Genomic DNA, 27,880 nt, shown 5'->3' on the forward strand with positions numbered 1-27,880 from the left:
TAGTTTTAAAAATAGTTTGAAAGCTTTGGTTATCATTCAAGCCAACAATTAAAGTCAATATGAAGCCACACACTTTCATGAGTTTTCAAAGCATGAGCACAAAGACCACAGACATGATAAGAGACTCTGTTTGGTTTGTTGCATGATTTATTCATAGCCAAGCACTGGAGAGTATTTACCACTTTGCCAGCATGTTGGCCCAGTCTCATCCTCCGTAGTGCAAAAAGAGGATTAAGGGAAGTTGTCCATTAGATCAACACATAATCAGGATGAACAGTCTAACTTTCACACAGCTTTAATCACACTCATGAGTTTGAGCACTGAGAGTGAAACAGACGTTCAGTAACTTTTTTTACATTATAAAAGCAATGCCCTTTGCAATGCACAGAAGCCATTAATATGGACAGCCCAAAGACGTGTGTGTTTACATTCATGAATATTACAACATTAAAAAATACTGACAGACGGGGGTTGCAATGAGTATAAGACGGTAACATACTGCAGGGTAATGCTACCAGCTTATGAGTACCCTATGATTCTTAGGTAAGTCAGGTTTCAGGTAAACAGTCTGGCAGGCTACATTTTCTGAACAGGATAAAAAGTGAAACAATACAGAAAGGAGATTTAACCAGATATTATGAACACCAAGAAAATCATAGCCTTCTTTTATTCATTAGAGTTAATGACCAATAACCTATTTCATTTTGTTTAAAAGCCCTACTCAGTTCACAGTATGGATTCTCACCAAAGTGCCAGTACCCAACCCACCTGCTCAAAATAACAGTGATCATATCTATTTATTGGAAGCCTGTATTAAACCAAAGATTCCTTTTTAAAGTTAATCTATCTGTACCTGGTTTGATTTGGTTAACTTTCACAGTGAAGCTCCTGTTATATTCACCATGTGGCTGCACTCTCACACACACTGAAATATAATGCAAAGTCTGACTTTAAAGTCAAATAATGTGATCTCAAGCTAAGAAGAAAACACAACACTTCCAACAAAACATAGAAAGGGGGCAAGAACGTATAGTACAGTTTGAATCATAGAAACATTGTGCATTCAGAAATTAGATTGAGTTAAATAAGCGTATGTATGAAACAGGTATGGACGTTTGAATAAATATGATTTAAAATATCAGCCTGTAGCAATATGAACACTGATGTGAGTTATTTCATTTTAACCTCTGTTTGATTCAGACGTTTTCTCAAAATATTCATGCAAACAACATTGCCCCCTGGCTGAAAACAATATGTTGTGTTGATTTACAATGAAACAAAAATGAAGCAAAAAAAAAAGGAAGTACCATCCCTCTGAAACAAGCAAATATTGTTAATTTGTCTGAATACTCAGTTTTATGTTTCATTCAATACTGTATAAATGGAGAGGAGAGGTGATGCACAATGGACACATTAGCAGTCTAAACAGTCATATCCTTGTGCCCAGGCTATTTCATATTCAGCTGAGACCAAGACCGAGCAGACTGACGGCACAGGGCGCATGTAATATCTCAGTAAAGCAAGGGAGGGACAGAAATGGACGGAAAAGTAAAGGAGTGGAATGTTAAGGCCTGCTACACAATCAACAAGGCAGAGATGAGACTACATATATGAAATTATTATGAGAATTACTCATTCAAATTATTAAAACGACATCTTTACATTAGGAAAACAGATTTTTGATGAGCCCTTAAATCGTACACTGCAGCACTCAAATAATTCCTTACGCTGGCTGTAAGAGAAATAACGTGTTGGCCAATGGAAATGGGCTTCATTAAAAAAAATGAACAGCAGCTTATCAGCAAGAGTTACAAAAAGCTGTATTATTTCTGTACTTTTGGAAAGTCCTTACTTAGTTATCAGGCTATTAGATTTAAATCATGGAAAATTAATATGATCCTTTAATGCCTAACTGGTACTTCCGACTTCCCCAGACACAGCAGTGTAATACCAATAGATAAAACAAGTTAATAAGAGCAACCACAAGAGCTCGTACCAAGAGCATACAGTCAGAGCAGCAAAATTAAAGCTCCTTCCCTTTCCATCAGACGAACAATATCTCCCTTTTTAATGCAGAAATCATTTGATTTCCTTGTACCTCACATTTATCAGTCATCGTACTGATGCTGGGAGTTCCTCAGCCTCCAATCTGCCAGGGTTGGTAACACTGCCACTCACAGACGCCCTCTGGCTCCAGGAAATACATTAGCTCTCCACTTCTGCTCAAATATCTGATAACAGGAAAATTTGATGTTGTATTCAAAGTCACTCTAAAACCTGGGGAAAATCAGTTCATGGTCAGACTGTTGAGGAGGAGACTGTTGTGAGGCCGACTGTGCCGAATGTATAAGTGTGCTATTTAAGAGAGGATTGGTAAATCCTCTTGACCAATGTGTGAACTTAAATTTAAATGATTTCAATCAAATAAATGCTTTTAAAACACTATCTGATGGAGCTCCTGCAAGGCAGGCGGACAAAGCTGAAGCTGTGTAAAAACGTTTTTTTTTGTGCGCAACACCACAGAAAGCAGACTGAGTACAAAGGATGAGTGTGCCTCTTACAGTGTGCCTGTACCTTTGTTAGAACATTATTCAACATCGTAGATACCAGCTGTATCCTTGACACTGCACTCCTGGAAGCAGCTGTATCTTATCCACATTATCTTTAGCTGATACCGCACTCAGTGCCTTTGTACCTATAGAATGTGTACCATAAATAATATCTGACTGGCCCTGAAAACTGCCATGTGCAAGATTAAGCCAGAGAGAAGAAGACAAGGTAGAATTACACCTGACTAATCAGCAGCAGGATGTGCGAGAAGTTTTGCGGTTTCCATGGAGGTCGATAGTACTACTCAGAAGTGCATGGTCAATCTGGTCCTCAGCCGCCAGAACCTCCCGTACGGCTGCCTCAAATGCAGCTGTGACATTAGTGTCATCCTTCGCACTGGTCTCAAAGTAAGGGCAGCAGCCGTTCTCTTCACACCACGCCCGTGCTTCCTCTGCACCCACCTCCCTCTGCTCCATGTCCACCTTATTGCCAAGCACCACAAAAGGGAAGCGCTCAGGGTCTTTAACATCCGAGTAGAACATGAACTCTTTCTTCCAGCAGCCGAGGTTTTGGAAGCTCTGCAGGTCGTTGACAGCGAATGTGAGCAGGCAGCAGTCTGCACCTCGGTAGAAGGGCGTTCGCAGGGATTTGAAGCGCTCCTGTCCAGCTGTGTCCCAGATCTGAAGAGTGACCAGTCGTCCGTCTACCTCCAGGTCTCGGTTCAGGAACTCCACGCCAATGGTGTGAAAGGACTGGGAGTCGAAACGGTCTGTGACGTACCGGTTCATTAGGGAGGACTTGCCCACTCCACCATCCCCCAGCAGGATCACCTTCAGTAGCAGGCTCTTCCCGCTCATCATATTTCCTCCCAGCCCCTCACCAGGTGGCAGACCAGGGTGTGTTTAACCTAAAAAGAGGAAGGAGTGAACAAAAAAAGATAGTCAAGGGAAATGCAAATCACCACTGGGCAACAGAAAACTAAATATACTGACTTCTGAGAAATGTCTTTGTGGAGATTGCTGATGACTCACAATGGACATTTTTGGGGAAAGCCTGCAAGTCCAGCAACATTTGTGTTCCACCTCAAGTTAACCTTTGTGACACTGGTTGAGAGACGTTTAATGGTTGACTAGTTTCAGGTGCACAATGGCCGGGGTGGACGACCGAGAAGTCTGCCAAAGGTCCCTGGATGAAGCTTTTGGTTTGCTGACAACAGGCTGTTATTTACCACACGACACAGTCAATGACTCATGATATATGATATGCTTTTTAAGCACAGTATATGACATGATCATAACTGTAAAAACATTGTGGAAACATTTATTGTATCCAGTGGTGGACAGTAGCAGAGTAAATTTACTTGAGTACTGTACTTAAGTACATTTTTTTAGTATCTGTACTTTACTTGAGTTTTATTTATTTGGGGGTACTTATTACTTTTACTCCACTACATTCAGAAGACAATTATTGTACTTTTTACTCAACTACATTTCTATCAATGCTCTAGTTACTCACTACTTTTGCTTTGAAGTCAGCTCTTGAATTTCCTTCTCTTTTCTAAAATCTGATCCCTAAGACAGTAAAATGTGTTTGTGTAGTTCTGTTTGTCTCAGTGGTTTAGTCGTACCTGTATATCATGCGTCTCCACGGTTGAACATGGAGAAAAAACAGCAAATTTCACTCAGGTCAGACAGTTCATGTAGAGGTGGTAATGATGGCTATAATTCTCCACCTGAGCACCCATGTCCATATCTTCAGCCCGTGTTAGAGGTTTTTGAAATGAAGAATGATACGTATCATTTGAAATGTTCTCCCTGTTTCCCACTCTCCCCAAACATACAAAAATTCACTGACCAACCTGAGAAAGTGTGTTGTCCTACATAACATTTGTTTAATTCCAGATGAACAAACTAAGTTGTCTGTGCTTGGAGTAACTAGTTTCTGTTTTTATTCCATGGTATAGTTTTTCGAGATCTCAAGTAATGGTTTCTAAATAAACATGATGTAACAGAATGTACTCCTATGTAGACTTGACTGCATTTATGTATTGTGAAAATACAATATTTTGATATATTTTAAGAAGTACTTTGAATACTTCAGTATTTTTAAAAGCAAGTACTTCAGTACTTTAACTCAAGTAATAATCAGACAGAGCAACTTTCACTTATATTGGAGTAATATTTGATATTGAGCATCTATACTTTGACTTCAGTAATGAAACTGTGTACTTTGTCCACCACTGCTGACAATATGCTGTTATTTACCACATAACACATTCCATGTATCTCATGTAAAGCAGGTGAAGTTTGACAGTCACAAGCCACAACAACAACAGGGCGAGTCACGATGGTGAAGTGCTCTGGAAACGACCACTGCACCTGCGCAGACGACCACAAACATGCAGCAGCTTGTTGTCAAATTTGGCTGCAGGCTAGAAACTCTGCTTTAAACTGCTCCGTGGATGGTCTCTGAGAAACTGTTTGTGAAGCGCACAGGAGCAAACAAGGAACCGAAACAGGTAACAGACTTCTGAGAGAGCTCGAGTGGAACATAAAGCTGTTATGCTATGCAGCGGCTTAGCAAACCTCTCATCCAAGTAGCAAGCTAGCCGGCCAAAGTGATGGCTTGTTGACATTCCATCCTGGTCATGCTAAGCGTTAGCCTCAGTGCAATTCACTAATCCCAGCTGTTTGGAGGAGCGTGGTGAGCTGCTGAACATCTCAAAGAGTTATCATATTTGTAGATGATGTATTATGTGTGTATGCACAACACACATGTATTATGACTCACCCTGTTCCTTCTGGTGTGTTTGCGTGGTCTGCCCTGCTCCCCTACATCTGACTGAGATTGAGTGTCGTGACGTGCGCGCCCCGATCAAGGGGCTTCACGTGCACACAGCTGAGCAGTCCGAGGTCCTAAAGTCCGTCCCAAAAATTACATCAACAAAATAGAAGGTGTGGCAACTGGAGGGACATTTTCATGTGGATACTTCATGTGAGGGTTTTTGTACTTTGGACAAATTATCATGTCATTTTAGAGGGGAACATTGTAATAGTACTCACAGGAATATGCAGGGGCGTCTCCAGGAATTCTGGGCGCCCTGAAAAGATATCTCAGTGGGCCCCATCATCACAGCCAACCCTACAAAATATAACATTGCCGCTATAATACTGGTTTATTTGCATTAAACAAAAATATATGCTACATATCAATATATATCAATATATATATATAATTTTATTTTTTTTACAATTTCTCCAAATGTAGCTGCACAATATTGACCTTTTAAGATTTTAACACTCACTTTCAAAGCAATAAATGGACTGGCCCCTGAGTGCTTAAGTGAATACCTTAAAATGTTAACTGCTGCCTGAGATCCTCCGGCAGGTCCCTCTTGGAACTTCCAAAGGTGAAGTTAAAAAACAGAGGCGGCCGGGCCTTTGCAGTCAGGGCCCCGTCACTCTGGAATTACCTGCCGCAGGAGATCAGGCAAGCCACATCCTTGTCCTCTTTTAAATCTCTTTTAAAAACACACATTTTTAAATGTGCTTTTACTTCATAACTCATCACTGACTTTTTAATTTCTGCATGGTTTTTATTGTTGTTTTTTATTTAACTCATTTTAGCTCTCCTTACCTTTGTCATGTGCTTTTGTGTTTTATCTCGCTATGTCTTGCGCTCTGGAAAGCACCTTGTAAACATGTTTTTAAAAGGTGCTATATAAAGTCAGCCCACGACCCCTAAAATATAGGTGCTAAAGACTCACGATCCCTCAAAGTTATCTGATTTGGCTTTATTCAGCTGGTCTACAGAAAATAAGCCCACCCATACGAGCAATTGGCTGTGTTTCCTGTGCCGTTAGGAATTAACCTACTGCTACTGATGCTTTTGATAATTCACTGTTCACTAACCCTAAACTTAGGAGTCATCTGGCAACAAAGAAAGGCAGAAAACTCATTACATTTTCTATTTTCAAGGTTTTATTTCTAGGTTAGCTACTTTTTGTGGATATTTTTTACTATAATGGGAAAAGTGTATCATTTTTACACAACTAAAAAAAAACATTCCCAAGGGGGTCCCAACGGTCCCAACCCACACTTTGGGAACCCCTAAACTAAAGACAGTTTAGCCCCTTATAAATCGTGATGTGCGAGAAAGATTTGAAATGAATATAACTTTTTTTCAGTGCTATTACATAGCGCATGTTCAGATTGAATTAAAACGTCATTGATTCAATAAACAAGTAAAGACAAATAATTTTCAAAGGGAAACACTTTTTAAAGTCAATTAATCTGTTATTTTACATGCCTCAATAACTTATCCATGTGAAAAAGAACATGCATAATTTCGTGCTTCATATTAGAGTGGTTTTTACATTTACTTGAGCCGTCGAGAAACTGTCATATGTTGTACTACACTGCAGCATAAATGTTTGTGATTCCTATAAAACTTATTTTAAGCGCATTGATAAGATAAGATAAGATAAGATAAGATAAGATAAGATATTACTTTATTGATCCCCGGGGGGAAATTCAGTTGTTGCAGCAACCCAGATATAAGTACAATCAAGAAAAAAGTTCCACTTAGTAAAATAAAATAAGTGAAAATAAAAATAAATGAATAAAAATAGAATACAATTTAGATATATGCAATGTTACAGATGGAATTTAGATAAATACAAATGTTACACATGGATTAAATAGTAGTAATTCCGAGCAGTATTTAAAAATGTTTCAGTAGTGACAGGTTGACATGGTGTGATTATGGTTGGTAATGACAGATTAAGCAATATAATAAATAAATATGGGTATGTAATATGACCGTAAGTTGTAGTAAACAATAATAATGTAATAAAACACAATATAACATAGCAAGATAATTATACAAATTAATGCAATATGCATTATACTGTCATCAGCAGTTAGAGAGTCAGTATGGGATAAGATGATGGAGTGTGATAGACAATGCAGGGATGGTATGGATCTGTTCATGGTGTTCATTGCTGTTTTGGTGACATCATTGAAGTCGCATATTTATATCTCAGTTACCTTCCACCAAAAAGCTTATAACTTTACAGTTATATGACTGTATTTTTTTCAATTTTTATATTTTGGATGAAATAAATAATGCAATGCTACAATGGTTACAAGTTTATGTTTACATGGTGTAGTACAGTTATATACACACCCTGCCTGCAGGTGGCAGTGAACAGCTTGGGAACGCCAGAACCGTAGAAGAAGAAACCGGCTGTTATTATTCTCACTGTCGGGTCTCCATCATAGACTGTATAAAGGTCTTTATCCAGCATCTTGTTAACATAACTTCTGAAAACTAGACCGTCGGGAGCAAGCTGTTTCATTTTGGTTGGAAGGATCAAGAGAGGCTCCCCTTCATGCGTTTGCTGCAGGAATAAGGGTAGGAAACATGACTCGACAGTAGTGCATGCTCAGAAACTACTGACACGTATGACTGCAATGAAAAAATCAGTAGCTTGTTTGTTTGCGAAACTACTTGTAAGGATAACTAACTGCATCAAAAACTTTGACTAAGTTATACGTTCTAAAACGGAACTGGCTTAATGAACGAGTCTGGAGCATCACGCCTGAGTTTGAGAAAGTCTAATTTGTTTGTCCCTTCGTATGTTGACCTACTTCTATTTTGGCAATGCATGTGCAAGATGTTGTTTTGTCTTTCTTTTCTTCCTTGCAGATGGCAGGCAGAGGCAGGCTGGTGCCCTGTGTGTGTCTGGGTTTTTTTGGTGTCCTGTGCTGGGTCTGGGTCTCCTTTGCCTCCTTTCCAGACGAACAGCTTCCCCTGGAGGCCTGGGATGCAGTGGACCGAGGAGCCTTTCAGCCTCAGAGTGCTCTATCAGACATGGAGTTTGCCTCCATCAGCTCATACACAGGACCTGGCAACAGTGACCGTCGCAGCAACAAAGAGCTGCCCATTCTCCTCTGGTGGAGTGGGGGACTTTTCCCACATTTTCCCGGTGACACTGAACGCATCGACTGTGGCACATCATCCTGCCTGGTCACAAACAACCGCAAGGTATCACAGATGTTTAACTTTGATTTCAATAAAAGGAAGAAGCTCATATTCATACTTATTATTATCTGAAGTTGTTCTGGCAGTAATCTTGTGTTTGATCTTGAAAGGTCCAGCTGTACAAACGGACAGCATCCATCATCTTTTATGGAACAGACTTCAGGGCATATGAGGCTCCACTCCCTCGTCTCCGCCACCAGACCTGGGCACTGTTCCATGAAGAGTCACCCATGAATAACTACTTCCTCTCCCATGGCCCAGGGATCAGGCTGTTCAACTACACAGCCACGTTTCGTAGAGAGTCAGACTATCCATTGACCCTGCAGTGGCTGCCATCTCTTGACTACCTGCTGGAGCCTGTGGCTGTGACCCTAGAGGAGAAGAACCGGTTGAGGAGGGAGGGCTTGGCTCCTGTTCTTTATATGCAGTCTCACTGCGATGTGCCGTCAGACAGAAACAGATACGTCCAGGAGCTCATGAAGTACATTCAGGTACAGTCTAAAGATGTTCTATTTGGGTTATTTTTTTACAAAGGTGGCTGTTTGGGTTGCTATTTTTGTAATTGTAATAAGTAAGAATGAATCTAAGTTGCACATATCCACATGCTGCAGCATTTTGGTATGTAAAATAAATTGAGATAAGCTTTGTAGATGTTGATAGACCCATCCATTGGAGGAGCCAATCATTCATTTTTTTTTAAATTTCACATAAAAAAAGTGCATGCATGTATTTTTTCTCTTCAATCCCACCCTCAGTCCTATATACTCAAATAGAACACTATTCTTTTAATGTCTCATTTTTCTCTTAACCCTGTCTGTAGCAGCTCATTACTATAATATAAATATGTTCTAAAAAGATTCCTTGTGTTACTAGTTGCACAAAAAGTGTACACACAGGTCAGAAAGTAAAAATCATTCATCTTCAAGCATGCTACATCCTCTGTGCAAAGATGATAAATACAGCCCTCTGTGTGATTCCAAACAATCCCAGTCAAGGAGGAACAATTACTATCTAACTGGAGCTGGGAGTTAATAGTTTTATAGGTCATTCAAATTGTTTGACATTAACTGTAAGCAAATGTTCAGACTAAAGCTTCTTTTCTTCTTTATGCAATTTGTTTGTAGGTTGACTCATACGGTAAATGCCTGAACAACAAACCTCTACCTGACCGTCTGGAGGACACTGCCACAGCTACTGGAGAAGAGCGAAGCTTCATGAATTTCGTTGCTCGCTACAAGTTTCACCTAGCACTGGAGAACGGCCTGTGTCCAGATTACATGACTGAGAAGCTGTGGCGGCCCCTCCATCAAGGCTGCGTGCCCGTCTATCGAGGCTCATCTGTGGTGGCAGACTGGATGCCGAACGACCACTCTGCTATCGTCATCGATAACTTCCCCTCACCGAAAGCTCTTGGTGACTTCCTCAAACGTCTGGATGAGAAAGATGAGGAGTATGCAAAATATTTAGAGTTTAAGAACTTCAAGAGGATAACTAATGCTCGTTTGCTGGAGGCTCTGGAGACACGTGAGTGGGGGGTTAACGACATGAGTAAGCCGAACTATCTCAATGGATTTGAGTGTTATGTGTGTGATCAGGAGAATGCAAGACTGGCAGCAGAACGAGCCTATAGGAAAGCACCTACGAAGAACAAACCACCTCAGTCCAAAATGGCCAACAACTCTCACATGGGGTGCCCTCTGCCTAGCCCAGGGTACGGAGATGTCAAAGATTTACCTGCAGATGATGGGTGAGTTTGTCTAAAATCATTAACTATGCTATGTGTGGGACTGTTGTACTTTCTAAACTTTAATTTGAATAAAAATGTCCCGAGGGGAGGGTAATCAGCCTATTTTAATGGTCCAATTAAAATGTCCTCCATCATGAGCCTAATCTGTTTATATATCGGTCTGCAGATGGTTGCAAATATGGCCGCAGGATTACTGGCAGAGCCTGGACCAAGCGGAGGGGCTGGAGTCCCTGATAAGACATAACGAGTCAGACCCTTCGCTCCTGTGGAAGCACATCCAAAACATTGCTGTGAGCAGAGCCAGAGGAAAACACTGACACAGGCCTTGAAACAAACAGAGGATGGCGCACGTCCAGGATTACAGGGGTGTCCCATATTATGCATCCCCTCGGTTTAAATGAGGGGAATGAGGCAGAAATGACTCATCTTTCTGCACCTGAGCCAAAACCCCTTCACCCTTACAAGCAGTTTGGTTACACTCTAACAGATTTAGATACTGTATGCAGCTGATATGAAGGTTTTGTCCTTTATACTTAATTCAATAATGAGAAAGTAATGTTATTAAGTGCTAAATGCTGATGTTACCAAGTCATTTCATCACTTTAACAGAGGGTCCATTATTGCTCATGTTCCGCTTTGCATTGTTAACATTAACTGCATGTGGTGCAGTTGTTCCACAGAGGCACATTCTCATGGGAGGCAGCTTTTCATTGGATTGGGGCAGAGCCACAGACTTGTCCCCTGCATCAAGGGAGCTGTACCTAACTGTGTGTGAAGACCATCAAGACAGTAGCCACTGAGCTGCATTTGCTTCTGTACAGTTCCTCTGCAGGTTGCTAATGGTTATTAAAAGTCACATTTATATGTACACAGCTTTTTAACTGACTTTGCAAGGGAAATATGATTCCACCGAGGAGTGAAGCCAGGAAAATGTAGAGTTAAGTACATTTCCCTGTGGAAAATCTCCACTGTAATTGCAAAGCAGTGCTCAGGAAACTCATCTGATGAATTTCTGTGCCAGACACTTTATAATATGACCCACAACTGTTTTCTGTTACATGATGCTGAACATGTTTGTGTGCAATAACTTTTTTATTATGCTTTTGTAAAATATGTTACTGCTTGACTCCATTGACAGCCATGTTTTTCTACTAGCACACCGCCTTGTATCACATATTTGTACCAGTGTTTTATAAATCATTTTATTTTCTTAACAAACCATCATACATGATAACAAACTGTTTTGTATGAGGAAGAACAAAAGAAGTAAACATTTTGTAACAAAGTAATTTCCTCGCATAACTAATGCTGCTAAATTATAATATAGTACCCCACTTGCCAGTATTAGTCTGTATGTAGTCTTATATGTAGTGTATCATGTTGCACAGACACATCCTTCATAGTTTACAGAGGCAGAGAAAGCTTTCACCACCAGGAAAAAGAACATCACAAGCTTGTATGTGTGAGAAACTAGGAATTTCACCTGATGTAAGAGTCAACATTAAGTAATAATATTGTTCACTGCAACGGTGTCTTTGATCGCTCTTAACGTCATCTTTGCTAAGTTTAAACCTGGGCAGTCCAAACTATGTGACTGACCAGGTCTCACTTTATATGCAAATGAACATGAAGTGAAAAGGACGAGGATAAGAGTCTGCTGAAGAGCTCCCATAATCAGTCAAAGGCTCTGGAGTAGCAGCTCTCGCAGTTGACGTTCCCACCATGCAGGAACATACTGTCGAGAAGGTCTCCCATCGGCCTTCCACAATTGCCACACTGAAAAATAAGGAGGGTGTTGTTGAGAGGATCAAATTATTGGGAAAACACAAGGAAGGGCAGTGTTGTCACTGTTGACATTTCTTATACTTATTTATTACACTTTGACACACAGTAGTAGACAAAACTCTGTAGCTATGGAAGCATAATTAACCAGGTAATGGGAGTGGCAATATGCAACAGCTGAAATATTTTTATATCTAGGGAAAAATAAAGATTATAAAGAAACAAATAAGTGCCAATATGACTATTAAAGGTGACATATTACGCTTTTTTCATCAAAATATATTGGTCTAAGAGGTCCCCAGAACATGTCTTTAAAGTTTATGCTCAAAAAAACACTTTGAAATCAGATTTTGGCATGCCTGAAAAACCCTCTTCTTCAGCCCTCCGCAGAACGGTCTGTTTTCCCTCTGACCACGCCCCCTCAGGAAGTGGATGTGGCCTCGGCTCTCCAGCACGTTGATCTAATGTTTACATGTTGGCTAAATATGCACACTGCTTACAGACCCGTGTTACTTCAACCCTCTGAATCTGATCCAGAATCTGATCCTGACGGAGAGGCGCCTGCAGCAGGACCTTTCTGAAGGATTGGTCACAGATTTAGTGTTTCTTGTTGTTTTATTTATCAGTATGTCGACGTGTGTCTTGGTACACAGCTACGACATGTAGCTATGTAGCTATGCTAACTAGCGCTAGCACTTATCCATGATAAATAAAAATCATCCACTAGATCTTCAAATCTGCAGACGTGGGGAGTAAAACCGACCTTTGTGTTTATTAAGACAGCCTACAACTAGCATGCCTCCCTCCTAAGCTCCTTGTTAGCACATATGTGTGCAGGTAATGAAAAAACGGAGAAGGAGTTGCGTTGTATTTTATACAGTCTATGGGCTGAACAAGCTTTGAGCTCTGACTCCGTGACAGACCGGATATTGTTGTGATGTAACAAAAACACGGAAGTCTGAAACGGCTTGTTATACACACATTTACAGAAAGGTGGAGAAATCAGAACAGGGGCAGCATGGATTATTTTCATTTTCGGGGGTCTGTAGACATGCCAGGGACACATATTTCAGGTAGAGAACCATTGAAAAGTCGATTTTGCATGATATGTCACCTTTAAAGGTGCAGTTGGCAGGAATGGGGTGAAAAACTATTCTTTTTTTCTGCTGGGTTTGGGAAAAAAAGTCATAATGCCCATCGGTACTCATCAGTAATGGAAGTGATTCGAGATTATGGCCAAATCTCTGTTTTTCAATGCCTTTGTATCAAGCAATGTTATTATTCCCTTCGTTCCCGTTATCACAAACCAATCAGAGCTACTCTTCGACCCTCTGTCCCGATTGGTTGAGTGGCGGCCTCTACTAGGTTGTCCTGACTATCTGGGAAGCCGGCACTACTACCTCATAAGAACAAGCACGAGAAGTAGGGGAAATCTGGTGGGGTGGTGTAGTGTTGACATTTGAAATCTCTCTCCAAACTGATGTTTATATCACAACTACAAACATCAGCTTTAAATGAATAGAGTGAAGTTGAGAAAGATCTCCTCTTAGCATTTTTGCTTCAAGTGATATAAGACTCATCAAATTTGAAAAATGTAAAGCCCCAGCCAAGCCAGCAGATGTTTAGCTTAGGTAAGCATAAAGACAGAAAAAAGGTACTCAGTTACCGGCCAGTCCAGCACAGAACCACATCATAAAACCACAAGCTGTTATTGATTGTGCTTATTGGTTTTGTGTGGGAGTTAACAAAGAAAAGGCATTTATATTTGAGTTGACAGGTGGAGTGTTGAACAATTGAGGGAGCCAGGCCTGCTCTTTGTTTCCAGTTTTTATGCAGAACTAGGTCACCCAGTTGATGGCTGTATGATCATACTGACAGGGGCATGTCCAGAGGGATGATCAGGGGTGACATGGGCCCCCCAGAAAATATGATACCAGGTACAAAGCCCAGTTCGGCCTCTCTGCCCCAAATCAGAGAGGCAGAACTTATGTTAAAATCAACTGTATGGGCGTGCCAGTTAAACTAAGTTGGTAGAGAAGGCGCCCAATTTACAGAGGCTATAGTCCTCATCGCACCGATTTTAGGATGAATTCCTGGTCCCAACATGATTTGATATTTCATACGTCTAGTCCTTAAGACAGTTTTGTAGGAGAGAAATCTGTCCATCTAAACTGCAAGCAAACTCCTGCACACTGTCTGTCATAAATGTTGGTACCAGAACATTAAAATGTATTTTTATCATTTAGACAATGTGCATGTGATAGCTTACGAGTTCCAAGCACTGTGACTTTAAAAATATATCTTCTTTTCAAATCATCAAAGCATTAAGCTTAGATTTATTATATTGCCTTTCTGTTGTGTTACTTTCAAAGTTAAAACAAACACAACACACCAAAAGAGTGCCAACAGTTGTATTACGTACGTCCACGCACAAAAGCAAATAAACATGTTTTCAGATACATTCAAGAAAAATTTTCTCTTGATCAGGGGTTCCCAAAGTGTGGGTCGAGACCCCCTGTGGGGTCGCGATACACTAATGGGGGGTCTTGAGATGTCTTCCAGAATGGTTTTTTTTAAAAAAGTTAACTAAAATTAGTACATTTTACCCATTATGGTAAAAATATCGACAAGAATAGTAGCTAAACTTTAAATAAAACCTTGAAAAAAGAAAATGTAATGAGATTTCTGCCTTTCTTTTTGCCAGATGACTCCTAAGTTTAGGGTTAGTGAACAGTTAATTATTAAAAGAATCAGCAGCAGTAGGTTGATTCATAACGGCAAAGGAAACACAGCTACATGCTCATATATAGAGCCACATTTTCTGCAGACCAGCTAAATGAAGCCACATTAAATCATTTGAGGGACAGTGGGGGTCGCGAGTCTTTGGCACCTATATTTTGGGGGTCGAAAAAGGGCTGAAAAGTTTGGGAACCCCTGCTCTAGTTGAGTCCTTTGAGGGACACGTGAATATACCTAAGGTTTTGTTCTCCAATAAGTACCATATAGCATCTTGCCTAGAGCTGAGCAGATGGTTTGTTACCTTGAAGCAGGAAGGGTGGCAGTTGATATTGAGGTGCTCGATGGAGATCTTGGCATCATTTCCGACCGGCTTTCCACAGTAGTTACAGGTGGATGACAGCAAGCCACTGGGGAGACACAGCAATGGAGACAAGTTAGTTTGGCCGCTGACCCGAGCTGCTCTTGTGCAACTGCAGCTCTGTCTGGCAGAACAACCTGCGATCCTTTCTGTGCTGTTCAAGGAAACCTAATAAGTGTAAATAATCCTTTGATGTCCCCACTTAGCCTCCTAATGAGCAGGCTCGCTGAAATTTCTGCCCTGCTGCTTGCACTGGTTTCGTTAAAACTGGAGATAATAAGGCAGAGGGGAAAGGGTCAGGCTTAGAGCTGCTTTAAAACAGGTTTAGGGAGTTGTGATGTTGCCAGTTTTAATTGGAGGAGCTTCCATTAGTGGAACTGACAACCATGACGTCAAATATGGAGAAATGTTTGATCCACTATGCAAATGAGCAAAGTGTTTTGAGGAAAAAGCTCATGTGCAAGCTGCAACAGACGTAAAGTGGCAGTCTCAACACCAATACTTAGACATGTTAAGCTTCGTCAGAGGTAAAACAGTGAGTGAAGTTGAAGCATCAAAGTGTTAGTGCCGAGGGAAGTTCAAGATGCTGGAAAATGTTAAAAGGAGTTGAAATGTCAAATATAAGGGATGTATTGATATCACACAAAAGTGGAAACCATGACAGAATTGAGTATCTTAAATTTCTATAATTCAGTATCAGCTGTACTGTATGCAACAAAAGTAATTAAAGTAGAGTATTAATGAGTTGTAGAATCAGTTTGTAGAAGTTAGTTTTGTTAATCTGAGATCTGAAAGGATTTAGATTTTTGGTCCAAGTGGGAGCATTAAGCAGCAATAAACAGTCAGTGGAAAAGAAACAGACAAATACCGTTTTAATGTCAGTTTTTGTCTAATTAATGAAAGCAGTAGAATTGTCTTTTAAAGAGGAAGAGCTGAAGGCAGCTGAAGTGTCAAGGGAAAATGGGTTCATGCGTGGAGCTTGTTCAGTAGAGATTAAGGGAGCTGTGTATGTGTGACTTACTTGGACGGGCTGCTGTACGAGTAATTTGCGGAACTTGATGTCAAATAGTCAGACCCTCTGTGGAAAACGAACAGTAAATAGGTTAAACTAGAAAGCAGCATTTTTCTAAATCAATGATGTATTTGATTACATTGATAATATAATGGTCCTACCCGTCAGCTGTGTCTCTGGCATTATGCAAGGACAGCTCTGTTGCATTGACATACTCCTTCAAATACACGAAACTCCTTAAGTAGAGGCAGACAAGGGAAAGAGTGAGTTACTGAAAGTAGCTTTAAGCTGTCACTGCTATTTAAATATCTAGGGTGTCACATCACTCACTTTTTTGGGTCAGGTTCTGGTGTTTGGACGCGCTGGTCTTCTACCACCGTCCTGGTATAGGTGTCATAACTGGAGACAGAGTGCAGCAGCAGTGTTAGTCTCATCTCTCACTCACTGATGACAGCACGACAGTGTGATGGCTTACACAGAAGGCTCTAAATCTGTCAAATGTAACTCAGGAGATAATCATTTTCTGCCATCGCCTGTTAATGGCACGTCGTTTAACAGGCCGTGATTTGACAGAAGGACATCTCTAATACACATCATTAATCTGACATCTGGAGACTGATAATTAGAGGGAGGAAAATGAGGGCAGATTGAAAGACAATGGGGGAGCAGATCTTGTCATCTTATTCCAGTAATAGAGTTGAGCCGGGAGTCTGTTAAAGCAGGTATCATACAGGAGTGTCGTGTAACTGTGGATTCAGACTGCAGTATTAGAAGGATGCAGCTGTGCTCCCACAGGGTTTGGCCTAAATCTCACACCCTCTTACGAAGAAGATGATGTTACAAACACGGAAACAAAAGCAAAATTTGGGAAATGTATTGAGAAATGTATTTTGTATGAGTTCATTTGAAACGCATTTTATTAAAACAGGTCTATTTAATTTCCCCTGCACCAGCATGCTCTTTCTAAAAATAATCAGTCACATAATGGAAAAAAAAAAAATCTGTTAAGAGCAGAGTGTCTTCACAAAAGTAAGAAAATCAGCAGACCAAATAGTAGAAAATAACACTCTGGAGAAGTTATTCTTGCATTATGCTGTCTGACGTTAACAAGATCATAAACTTACCGATCCATAACCGGCTCTGGCTCGCTGTGTATCTCCCTGGAAGGCAAGGGGAGCTGTATTAGACTTTTTTACTGTGGGCTGTAGAAGTCAATAAGCTGGATGCTATCCAGTGAACAAGATTTTCTGCAGTTTTTATAAGTGTATGAAGCTGATCTTTCTGACTCACAGCACCAGAGGGGTGTGGATTTATTGACCAGGTGTGCTCCTTTTTTCTGTCCTAAGGCAGCATTGCCTCATTCCGAGCCCGCCTCTCATGTTTTGTTATCCGAAACATTAACCTACATATCCTTCCCGTTTCTTAATTCCTGCACATCTCCTGGGTTCTGATGAAAAGATGTGAAATGTAAGAATGCAAATGTTTTCTGACCTGAAAGTGGTGATGGTGGTGACTGTCTGCGTCTGTGTATCCTCAGTGCTGCAAAACAGAGGACATCCCTGCATTATAATAAGTCAGGCAGAGCAGGCAAAGATGTGATAAAATTTAAGTATGGAAGTTTGGAGGTAGCTGATTATTCTCAGACTAAGCTGTATGGACCTTGGATTTGGGTTGCTTTCAATAACATGCTTGACAGGCACCAAATTATAGGCAGTATAAGCACATCTATCTAAAATGGAGGAAAATAAAGCATTTTAATGTGAATTTAATGAGCCCAGCTACAGTAAAGATACCTTTCCCCCTCCTCCTTCTCCTCTTCCTGTCCTGGGATTGCATAGACGGTGGGTGACGTCCATCTATCCCACGGGGAGTCATTCTCCTTGGACCTGAAGCACAACAAAACATGACTGAAGAAGACAAATTCTCTGAATTTGTAAAGAAAATAGGCTGAGAGAGGATCTGCTTACTCCAGTTGTGGGCTAAAGTTGTAACAAATGTATATCTGACCTATTTTTGTGAGCACCAGTGCACAATGTTTTCTGGCTCACTGAGTAGATGCAGCAAAAGCCTCCACCATAGTGAAAGGGAAGGAGGTTATGGGGATAAAAGGAGCAGCTGTTTTTTCTTACAGGGCTTTTAATAAAAGCATGACTTACTTTCGCTCAAACATGACCATCGTGTTTTGATCTTCTCCCTGGACCTTTGGTTTGGTGTCTTGGCTGAAAGGGGACATACATTGAAAGGCTTTTAGCTTGAAATGTACATGGATGTGTGCATGTGAATGAATGAAACAGTGCAGCACATTGTGTGGAAATGTAAGAGTGAATAGGAGTGTATCATCACCTCTCTTCGGTGTAAGACTGCCGACTCGTGCTGGAATCCCACGTGCGTGTCCATGACCGCCGGGTGCTGATGCTGAAGAGACGATGAAGTTATGACAGATCAAACATATGAGACAGCAGTGTTCACGGTCGGAAAAAAAATCATTTCTTTCTTTCCCCTTCATCTCTATGTATTCTAAACATAGTTATACACCACAACCAGCTAATTACCTGGAAGCTTCAGTGTTGATAGGAATAACGTCATCTGCAAGGGATCCCAATGCACTACTGCTCATACTGTGAGGCCGAAAAAAGAGAAACAGATATTTTTTAAAGGTGAGGATAAAAAAGTAAATGGTTTTTAAAAAGTATTACAGCACTGTGATGTCTTCAGTTCAAGTCCAGGAGGGGACCTTTAAATCGTGCTGTCACATAATGGCATGTATGGACAAATTTACTTGAATTAGTTTGGGATTTGGTCAATCAATACACTTTTTTTTTTAAATTGCAGTGACTAGATGACACAAGAAATACTTCAATTATTAGCATAAATAAAAATGAGTATGTTTGGGTTTCAGGTTGTTTCAATAATTGATAATTTTTCTTTTTTTTCTGATAATTTATTGACTTCATATTTCATAAATTTCACAAAAAAGGTATATCAGATAATTAATTGCAAACAACAAATTGATATTCACAGCCCTAACTCACTAAATAGTTGACTTGTTCAACATTAACTTACGATGGGTCAGGACTTAGATCTTTCTTCTCAATGTCGGTAGTTGAAGCTCTGAAAAACAATTCATAGAATCATCCTGATTGTAATAAAAAGATGTTGGCACAGTACTCAGCAGGTCACATGTAAGAGCTGCTGATAAGAATACAACTATGGCTACCTGTGGCAAAGTGGAGCAGTTGTAGTAAATATGATATTACACAGCAACATGACAATATTTCTCCACAAACAGAGGTTATGATATAGAAAAAGTGCAGATTTGCATTATCATTCCAGTACCTGCTGATGGAAATATCTGCAAGAGGCTGGAGCAGGTCAGAGGATCTGCAATGGAGGAAAAGTGGCTCATAATCAGGACCTGCTGCATTATGCATGCTGAGATGCTATCTGGCTGGCTGGGAAAAAAAACAGTCACAGCTCCAAACCAATATGATTACCTGTTGTGGGATGTGGTCCCTATCGGATATGGATCAAACGGATCAGCCGAGCTGAAAAACAATTTCACACTGATTTCACTCTCAATTGTCAGCATGGCCCATCTTGTGTCAGAGGAATTCTGATCACATTGACTCATAATGGAAAGATTTAATGCAGTTTGAATGGTAAACAGAAACACAGAGGGAGACGGGGACAAACTCAATCAAAGTCAGAATCTGGATGTCTTTGACAAATGGAAAGATGTTTTGGCAGCTGAATGGCAAAAATCAATGCCTTTCATGTTGTTGTCTTCACCGAAAATAAACACAGGGTTCAGAATATTATAATTACTTAATCCTAAAGGGATGCTAAACAAGACTAAGTATGTTTTCAGATATCATAACAACAACAAAAAAACTTTCCTTAACATTGTATTCACTCGAATGAATTGTATTTTACTAGTGAATCACGTTTTTACGCACAGCTTCATGAAATCAACTCTTTTTGTAACACACATTAAAACTACTATTCCATAAATAGTAAACACAGTCTACTACATTAAAGTGTAACATAGATGTCTTGAAGCTCAGGTCCATGAGACACAGTAGTAAATAAACTACCTTGATTCAGTGGTTGTGGTTGTTTTCACTCTCGAGCGCCAGGGATCTACATTGTCCTCTTCACTGCACAGAGGCAGAGAAAAGAAGAGTAAGGAGGGTGGTACGGATGAATGGCACCATTGGGAGTAGAAAAAGAGGGCAAATAAAGGTTAGTGTGGTTCTTCTCATAAACTATTTAAAACTACCAGTCCATTAGAAAATCTTGAAACACACTGAACTATTTAACGGGCATGAAAACCATCTGAATAGAGTACACAGCAGACTGGTTGTGTGTGCGCGTGTGTTCTGATACCTTTTGTCAGTAATGATCACAGTTTTGGTGGTTACAGTGACTGTCTCTGTGGAACTGGCAGGCAGAGAGAAACAGCGCAGTTGCAGGCAGAGTTAGTACAAATCATTACAAGGCATATCTGAATAGAAGGCATTTCTAAGCAGGAACAGCTCTGCATAGATGGATAATTGTTTAAGAGTAGCCTGTCATCTCCTTCTACCTTTGTGTTTCTTTGGCTGTCTCATCTGTCGGTTTCTCCTCCTCTGGCTGCATGCTGAGGCTGGCGGAGAGAAAAACAAAGCCGCAATACTAATCAGTACAGAACATTCTCTCCTATTTCCAGTCATGCCGCAGATAAGACGTGGCTTTCTGTTTCAAAGTATTACTCGGTCAATTCAGGAAAGTGTGACTCTGTTTTTATCTGAAAAGAAATAGGGGTTAAAATAGAATCCTAGAAGTGGGGGAGTCCTGATTTATGGATCAAACCAGAGGCAGGGAGGGATTTATTAAAAATCTTACACCTCAGGGAAGCTTGGCCCCTTCATCTTTGGGGATAAGAATGAATGATAGAAAAAGGAGGATGGTGAGCAGGTGTGTGTCTCTTTCTCACCTGCGTATCCCTACGTTCCTTACTATGACATCATTATCCAGGAAACCCAGGGTGCTAGTCTTTGTTGTGGTGGACTTACTGCAAACATCAGACATGGAACAAGAGTCAAATGCAGAAGAGGTTGTGTGCGAGCTCTCTTGCAACACCAACTCTAGCGAGGTGAGTTAAGGTAAAGCCTGTGCTTGCTACTGACAAGGGAGTTATTGATTTTCCACTGATGAAAGGATAATTCTTTGGGTAACTCAGTTCTTGGGGCTTGGGTGGGAGAGAGCTTTTCTTTTACCTGTCTAGTCCACTGAGCAGATCCTGACTCCAGCGTCCTGGGCTGGGGGGAACAGGCTCTGCCGACGCCTCGGGACTGCGGGGGAAAGGAGGAGGGAGGAGGGAGGAAGTGAAGAGGGAGGAAGGAGGAGAGGAGGAGGAAGTGGAGAATGTGTTAAACAAAAAGGGATTTAGGATTCAGAGGAGATTTCAGAACAAGAACAGGCCAACTGAGGTAGAGGAGAGGAGATCATGAGAAGTCCAACAGTGCCACCTAGTGGGTACACTTCGTTTAATGTGAGAATCACATGGTTGCAAAAAGGGTAAGATTGTATTTATAACAAACCCATCAGTGAGAGGCAGGAGATCTTCTGTTATTGCAGTACAGTCGCTGATCTCCGGAGTTGGCTCCCTTTCATAACAGTACAAGAAAATAAATATAAGTGCACCTGCTTTGGCTTCTCTGTACGCATCTCTTTATAGCATGTTTAAATACCACACGTAATCAAGTCTAATTAAAGATTAACTAACTAATTGAAAATTAAGATGCAGTTACTTTTGCGATGACTTTAAAGTAAGCACAGTGGCCGTCTGCCATTGCCTGTTTTCTTGCCAACTATGCTTTAACATGAGTGAAGAAGTTGTTCATTTCATACCTGTCCTCTGCGGCGTCACTGCCCATAGAGCCTCCTTCTTTCAGTGCCAGCTCTGGCTCATCATCCATCAAGCTTGAAGAAGAGAGAAACTTTAATTATCAGATGGCCTGTTGTTGAGGCTGGAGGCAATAACACCATCATCTTTCTATTCTTTTTCGATATTTTGCTGCATTCATATATATATATTTTTTTTCTTTTTCAATACCTGGTTGAAGTTGTGTTGAAAGAAATGAGGGTGTCGGACAAGGCGCTAAGAGTGTCAGCACTGGAGCTGTGGAAATAGATGGAGAACAAACACATAGCATTCCAGAGCAGCTTTCAATCACACATGTAGAAAGAATGAGAGCAAACAAACTGTAGACATACAGAAAGAAAACTATTTGAAAGCACTTTTCAAGCTTAAGAATTATGATATCTGGTCATTGATTAAAACCATTTTAGAGAAAGATCATTTTAAAGTTTCAGATAATATACAGGTCCTGTTTGTAGTTTTATTTTTACATTTAAGAGATCCTAACTTCAGTCAGTCACCAAAATGTTCTTCAAAATTAAGTTTTTAATCCAGATAAACTACCTGTATAACTTTTTTTCTTTCACTACACACTAAATAACAGTTTCATTGCCACTAATGCATTTTATTGTTGTAGCCATTGCTGGAGCCATTTTTACTGGCTTATGAAATGTTTGGTAGTTTCCTGTAAAAGGCACGAGGTTTTTAATTGAGTGAATGATAAATAGATCTGGTATGCTAAAGACTAGAGATAAGAAATATATACATAAAGAGAAAACTACTAAATCCTGAAACATAGCAAAGTATAAGTATATAGATATTTATTTTTATAGCACGTCAAATAAAATGAAAATTTAGTTTTAAACTGTTAAAACACCACAAGCTCAAAGTTAATTTGTAAAATGAAATGCAATAAAATGTGACAGAGTAATAAATCATTTATCAATAATGATCAAAGTAGTCAAATTGGTAGTATCCCATTGAGTCCAATATTATCAATATTTATTGCAAATGCCACAATATTGAAATTAAGGTCGAGGATCTATGAGTTCAGTAAACCAAGAACTACTTGTTTGCAGGAGTTCAAAACATTTTTAAAAAATGTGTAAGAAATACTTAAGGAAATAAGAATCTCAAAGCTATACTAAAATAAGAACTTTGTATGCAATACACTGATGAAATAATAATAATAACAATTAGATGTAATAATGCAGGTTTATAGAAATCTTACCTTGGCTTTGGAGATGGTTCTAGTTCTTGTTCTGGTTCAGGCTCTGGTTCTGTCTTTACTGTAATCGCCGATACAGCAGACACTAGGGCTGGTGAGATTGGGACAGGTGACAGTGGAGTGAAAGTAGGGCGAGGTGATTTTGGGAGAGCTGGAGCTGGGGTAGGGGAGGCTGGAGTGGGAGAAAGTGGGACCACTGGGGTAGGAGAGAGTGGCAGGGGGTATTTTGGGAGAGCTGGGGCTGGGGTAAGGGAGGCTAGAGTGGGTGACAGTGGGACTACTGGAGCTGGGACAGGGGATAGTGGAGTGGGAGAAAGAGGGACGACCGGAGCTGGGGTAGGAGAGAGTGGTGAGGGTGATTTGGGGAGAGCTGGAGCTGGGGTAGAGGAGGCTAGAGTGGGTGACAGTGGGACTACTGGAGCTGGGACAGGGGATAGTGGAGTGGGAGAAAGAGGGACGACCGGAGCTGGGGTAGGAGAGAGTGGTGAGGGTGATTTGGGGAGAGCTGGAGCTGGGGTAGAGGAGGCTAGAGTGGGTGTCAGTGGGACTACTGGAGCTGGGACAGGGGATAGTGGAGTGGGAGAAAGAGGGACGACCGGAGCTGGGGTAGGAAAAAGTAGTGGGCGAGGTGATTTGGGGAGAGCTGGAGCTTGGGTACGGGATGCTTGAGTGGGTCTCAGTGGGACTACTGGGGCTGAGACAGGGGATAGTGGAGTAGGTGATAGTGGGACTGCTGGGGCTTTGACAGGGGATACTGGAGTGGGTGACAGCGGGACTACTGGTGCCAGAGCAGGGGATGCTGGAGGGGGCGATGCTGGGGTTGTGGATGCCGGGGCCAGGTCAACCAGAGGTGTTTCGACTAGCCCTGAAAGGCCTTCTGGCTCTGGTTCTGTGCGGACTGCTTTAACATACTCAGGGAGGAGTACAGGGAGAGGAGTGGCCACCTTGGTGCACCCTGGTTTCATGCCTTCGAATGGATCTTTTTCTGGAACAGGTACTGGGGCAGGCTCCTCCTTGGTTGGCTCTGGGATGGTGGCCTTCACCTCAACCTTTGGTGCTGCTGGCTTATTAACAGTGACATCCACATCTTTCTTAACACTGAAGCCGACACTGCAGGTCACACAAAGAGTGAATGAGATAAAGGAACAGGAGACACTTGTTGCGATGAAACTAGAAACACAGTGCAGGGCTTACGGTTTCTGTGGTATAGGCAGAGGTGCAGAAGCAGCAGCTGTGATGGGGGCGACAGGGTTAGAGGGCGGAGGGATGGCAGGTGCTGGAGTCACAGCACTCTCTTCATCATCTGTAATCTCCACCCTGTATTTTTGCAGCCAGGCATAGAGAAATATTTGATCAAAAACGTGAACTCTCCGGCTTTATTTGTGCTTCAGTTTGAGAAATATCAAAAGAAGCATTTACCTTTTAGCAACAAACGCTAGACTACTGTTGTCTGGTAAGGCTTCAGGTGTTTCTGCTTTAGACCTGTGGTTTGTTCAACACAGAAAAACTTTGAAATGCACCAGCCATTTGTAATCATATGTTAAGGTGAGTCCAGCTTTTCAATATGTAGTGAGATTTAAAAAAGCAGTATAAATTCCTTTTTAATGATTAAAGAATTTTTTAAAAGAGTTTAAGATTAGAATTAGGAAAATGACTTGAGGCGCACTTACTCGAATTTCTTAGCAGCAGAAAGCACATAAGAGCGTTGCCGTCCTGCAGATTTACTCAGAACATTGCTGGCTGCCTCCGTCCTGCGAAAATGAATCATTATGATGTTAATGTAATCTCTTCTTTGGGCATGTGAGTTCAAATTGGATGGTTTTCTCCTTGTAAAGAGAGTCTCACCGTTTCTCCTGATCCTCTGGGCTAAGCTGGTTCTCCTGGCTCTCCAAAGTGGGCTTCACAGTGTAAGGGGCTCTGATGAACAGAAGCAAAAACAGACACTTCTTTAACAATACATTCAGCTGCCAGCAGTTTAATTCAAATCTGTTCAGTGTGTGCTCACAGTTTCTTGTAGCTCTCTGAAGGTTTTTTGGTGAATTGTGTTTTCCCACTGTAATACAAATAGATTGCATTGAACTGTAAAGCAGAGAAGTCCATCAAACTTTTTTAAAGGTATTTAAATGAGAGAAGCTATTACCTCAGGCCGTTAGTTGCAGGTGCGTTTGTGGGTGAATCCGGCTTATCTAGCTTAGTGAAAATCCCTCTGAAAGAGAAGATGAAACCGTGAAAATACATGACTTCTCTTTAATGTAATCTATAGTTACACTGCCCAGTAGCTTTTTGTTTTCAGCATTTGAATAACCCAACTTCTATATCTTTGAATTTTGTGATTACATTTGGAAATGCAAGTCTTACCTGATCATGAATCCTGATGTTGGTCTACGGGCAAAACAGAAAGTCATTATCAGATCAATCATGTACTGGAGGACTTTCAAGTATTCAACAGATAACTGTGACATCCAAACGTGTTTACTTTTGAGTGTCTGAGTTGGTGGGCGGTGGGGTGGGTTTTGTCGGTGATGTAGCTGGACTGGTCTCAATAGGAACTCCATTGACACGACCGGCCCTCACTTCTGCCAACCTGCATGGATTCACAGAAACCAGTTTTTTTCCCATTCAAGTGACTGAGTTATGAAAAATGTTGAAAGCAGTTTAAACGTAATATACCATGGTTTCTCCTCCCCAGTTTCAGCCTCAGTTACAGCACGGGGCTGCAGCCAGCTGCCGTCACCCTTCAGCTTGGTCCGCACTTTGGTGGTACGAAACACATTTGCTTTATCCCCCTCTGAAACACAAACATGTCACACAACATCTGGTTTAGAAAAACATAAGGTGGTCTGGATTTAATGACATATTTAATCACTCTCTGCTTCATTGCATCCATGATATTCAGCCCCTTCTGGGTGAACACACCACATGATCAACCACTTATATTTACCATTAAAGTGGAAACAGTGTCAGAAGATCACAATTCACAGAGTCATTAGTCAGGCTCAGAGTCACACCCTCAGATGCCCTCTTCTTTCACTGCAGGAAACACGTCATCTCACATTCAGATGTGACCAGTCAGCAAGCTTACCTTTCGACATGCTTCTTCCAGAGGTTTCACTTCCTTTTTTCTGTCTTCTTCACAGTCCACCTCAAAAAAAACAACTAACATAGAAATAAAGATTGTGTTTAAGGAAGTGCAACTTTCAGAAATGTATTACAACATAGTCAGTTTCAGAGTGGGCCTTCCCTCCCAATAAGGAACATGTGCTGTGTGAAACATTCCTCAGTCTCATCCTTTAGACATGCAGATGATCCTGTCCTACCACTTTCCAAAAAAATAAAAAATACTGCTGTTGCCTAAATATGAATGGACATCCACATACAAACACACACATTTTTATTCTTTTGTGTGTGGATTCAAAATGTTGTAGCTCAGACTGATTAATATGATTTAGCAAATTTAAATTCCTTCCACATATATCTTTTTCAGCACACCTTTCAGTTATTTCAGGCTCACAAGCAAACCAACTTCCCCGAGGGGACAAAAGAGGGAAAAAAACACAAGTGAAACACTGATGAGGGTTCCTTTTTCCAAAAGTAGGCTCACACTACAGCTAATGCAAAATTTGTGGGGAACTACCAAATCTTGAATGCAAATATAACTTGTAAAACTCCTGTGGCTGGGAATCCACGTTGCCAATTTCTCTCAATTTCTCTTGAGGAATTTGTCCTCCATATTGGTGACAGAGCAAATACACAAAGGGCTCAGAAAGTATATTTATCCAAGGTTTACCATCCGTCCAACAAAGATAAATGATTAATGAAGGGCAATAACAGTTAAGCCAAGCACAGAGCAGGATAGGCAGCTATCATGTTAAGGAAACGCCGCGAAAAATGACAGGGCAAACAGACAATCACGAGATGACTCTGTAAAACGTTTATAGAGAATGATTGATAACATTTACAGTTTCTCTTTTTACAGCTGCTGTTTACTGACGCTCTAAATTTCACTCAATCCTGCCAGAGTACATACCTGCTTTCACTTTACGCCCAGTAAAGCAATTCTCATCCAGCTCAGTTGAGTGTGATCGTGTCCCTCTAAGTGTGGCTGGTGTGATCAGAGGGAAAGTCTTTCTGTGTCTGACAGGTGTCTGTGGCAGAGAACAGGTACGGGCGTGAGCTCTAACAAGCCAAGCCAGTCGTGGAGGGTGCATGTGGGGTGGAGCCGAATGTGTTTGTCTACCCATTTACCCGTGCTTGCATGCGTGCGTGCATGATAGAGGTTGCTAAGAACTCATTTTTGTTTACTACATCTATGCTTTGTTTGAGGTTGTCAGCGAGCACATACCTGTTGTGCAGGTGGCCTGGAATCAATCCTGAGAAAGAGTGAGGCAGAGGGAAGACAGAGAAGATGAGGGGCACAGTGTGGCATACATAAATGAAGCAACTCACAGCAACAACTCCTGTGGGAACACTGCTCTCATGCTCTCTGGGTAGGAAAAAAGAGGAAGTAAACACACATC

General features: G+C 41.0%; 3 protein-coding genes across 5 annotated transcripts; 1 reads left to right on the top strand and 2 right to left on the bottom strand.

Moving 5' to 3' along the window:
• Positions 1–129: 129 nt before the first annotated feature.
• Positions 130–5,465, bottom strand: rab9b (RAB9B, member RAS oncogene family). 2 transcript variants are annotated; one of them, XM_034690888.1, is made up of 2 exons: positions 3,582–5,465; positions 130–3,457 (listed from the first exon to the last, which is right to left on the bottom strand). In XM_034690888.1, the coding sequence occupies exon 2, from the start codon at positions 3,408–3,410 to the stop codon at positions 2,799–2,801; it is 612 nt and encodes a 203-aa protein (XP_034546779.1). In that variant the 5' UTR covers positions 3,411–3,457; positions 3,582–5,465; the 3' UTR covers positions 130–2,798. The 2 variants fall into 2 exon arrangements, with proteins under 2 accessions (XP_034546779.1, XP_034546778.1); XM_034690887.1 differs by having other exon boundaries at positions 5,341–5,464.
• On the top strand, positions 4,937–11,631 carry fut11 (fucosyltransferase 11 (alpha (1,3) fucosyltransferase)). 2 transcript variants are annotated; one of them, XM_034690882.1, is made up of 5 exons: positions 4,937–5,068; positions 8,260–8,598; positions 8,706–9,086; positions 9,720–10,342; positions 10,509–11,631. In XM_034690882.1, the coding sequence occupies exons 1-5, from the start codon at positions 5,012–5,014 to the stop codon at positions 10,657–10,659; spliced, it is 1,551 nt and encodes a 516-aa protein (XP_034546773.1). In that variant the 5' UTR covers positions 4,937–5,011; the 3' UTR covers positions 10,660–11,631. The 2 variants fall into 2 exon arrangements, with proteins under 2 accessions (XP_034546773.1, XP_034546774.1); XM_034690883.1 differs by lacking the exon at positions 4,937–5,068 and adding an exon at positions 7,752–7,965.
• znf185 (zinc finger protein 185 with LIM domain) lies at positions 11,529–27,766 on the bottom strand. The gene is made up of 35 exons (XM_034690881.1): positions 27,706–27,766; positions 27,391–27,508; positions 26,446–26,519; positions 26,034–26,151; positions 25,840–25,947; positions 25,722–25,745; positions 25,504–25,569; positions 25,369–25,416; positions 25,209–25,280; positions 25,034–25,114; positions 24,783–24,845; positions 24,558–24,680; positions 23,367–24,473; positions 22,331–22,396; positions 22,126–22,197; positions 21,816–21,881; positions 21,492–21,566; positions 21,209–21,286; positions 20,819–20,878; positions 20,620–20,673; positions 20,328–20,390; positions 19,728–19,778; positions 19,570–19,614; positions 19,297–19,344; positions 18,786–18,851; positions 18,577–18,648; positions 18,390–18,452; positions 18,027–18,119; positions 17,725–17,772; positions 17,358–17,393; positions 16,564–16,632; positions 16,395–16,469; positions 16,243–16,299; positions 15,165–15,270; positions 11,529–12,118 (listed from the first exon to the last, which is right to left on the bottom strand). Exons 3-35 carry the CDS (start codon positions 26,453–26,455, stop codon positions 12,017–12,019), a joined length of 3,285 nt encoding a protein of 1,094 aa, XP_034546772.1. The 5' UTR covers positions 26,456–26,519; positions 27,391–27,508; positions 27,706–27,766; the 3' UTR covers positions 11,529–12,016.
• Between the last annotated feature and the right edge of the window lie 114 nt (positions 27,767–27,880).

This window comes from Notolabrus celidotus, chromosome 8 (genome assembly GCF_009762535.1).
Source record: "Notolabrus celidotus isolate fNotCel1 chromosome 8, fNotCel1.pri, whole genome shotgun sequence".
NCBI lineage: Eukaryota > Metazoa > Chordata > Actinopteri > Labriformes > Labridae > Notolabrus > Notolabrus celidotus.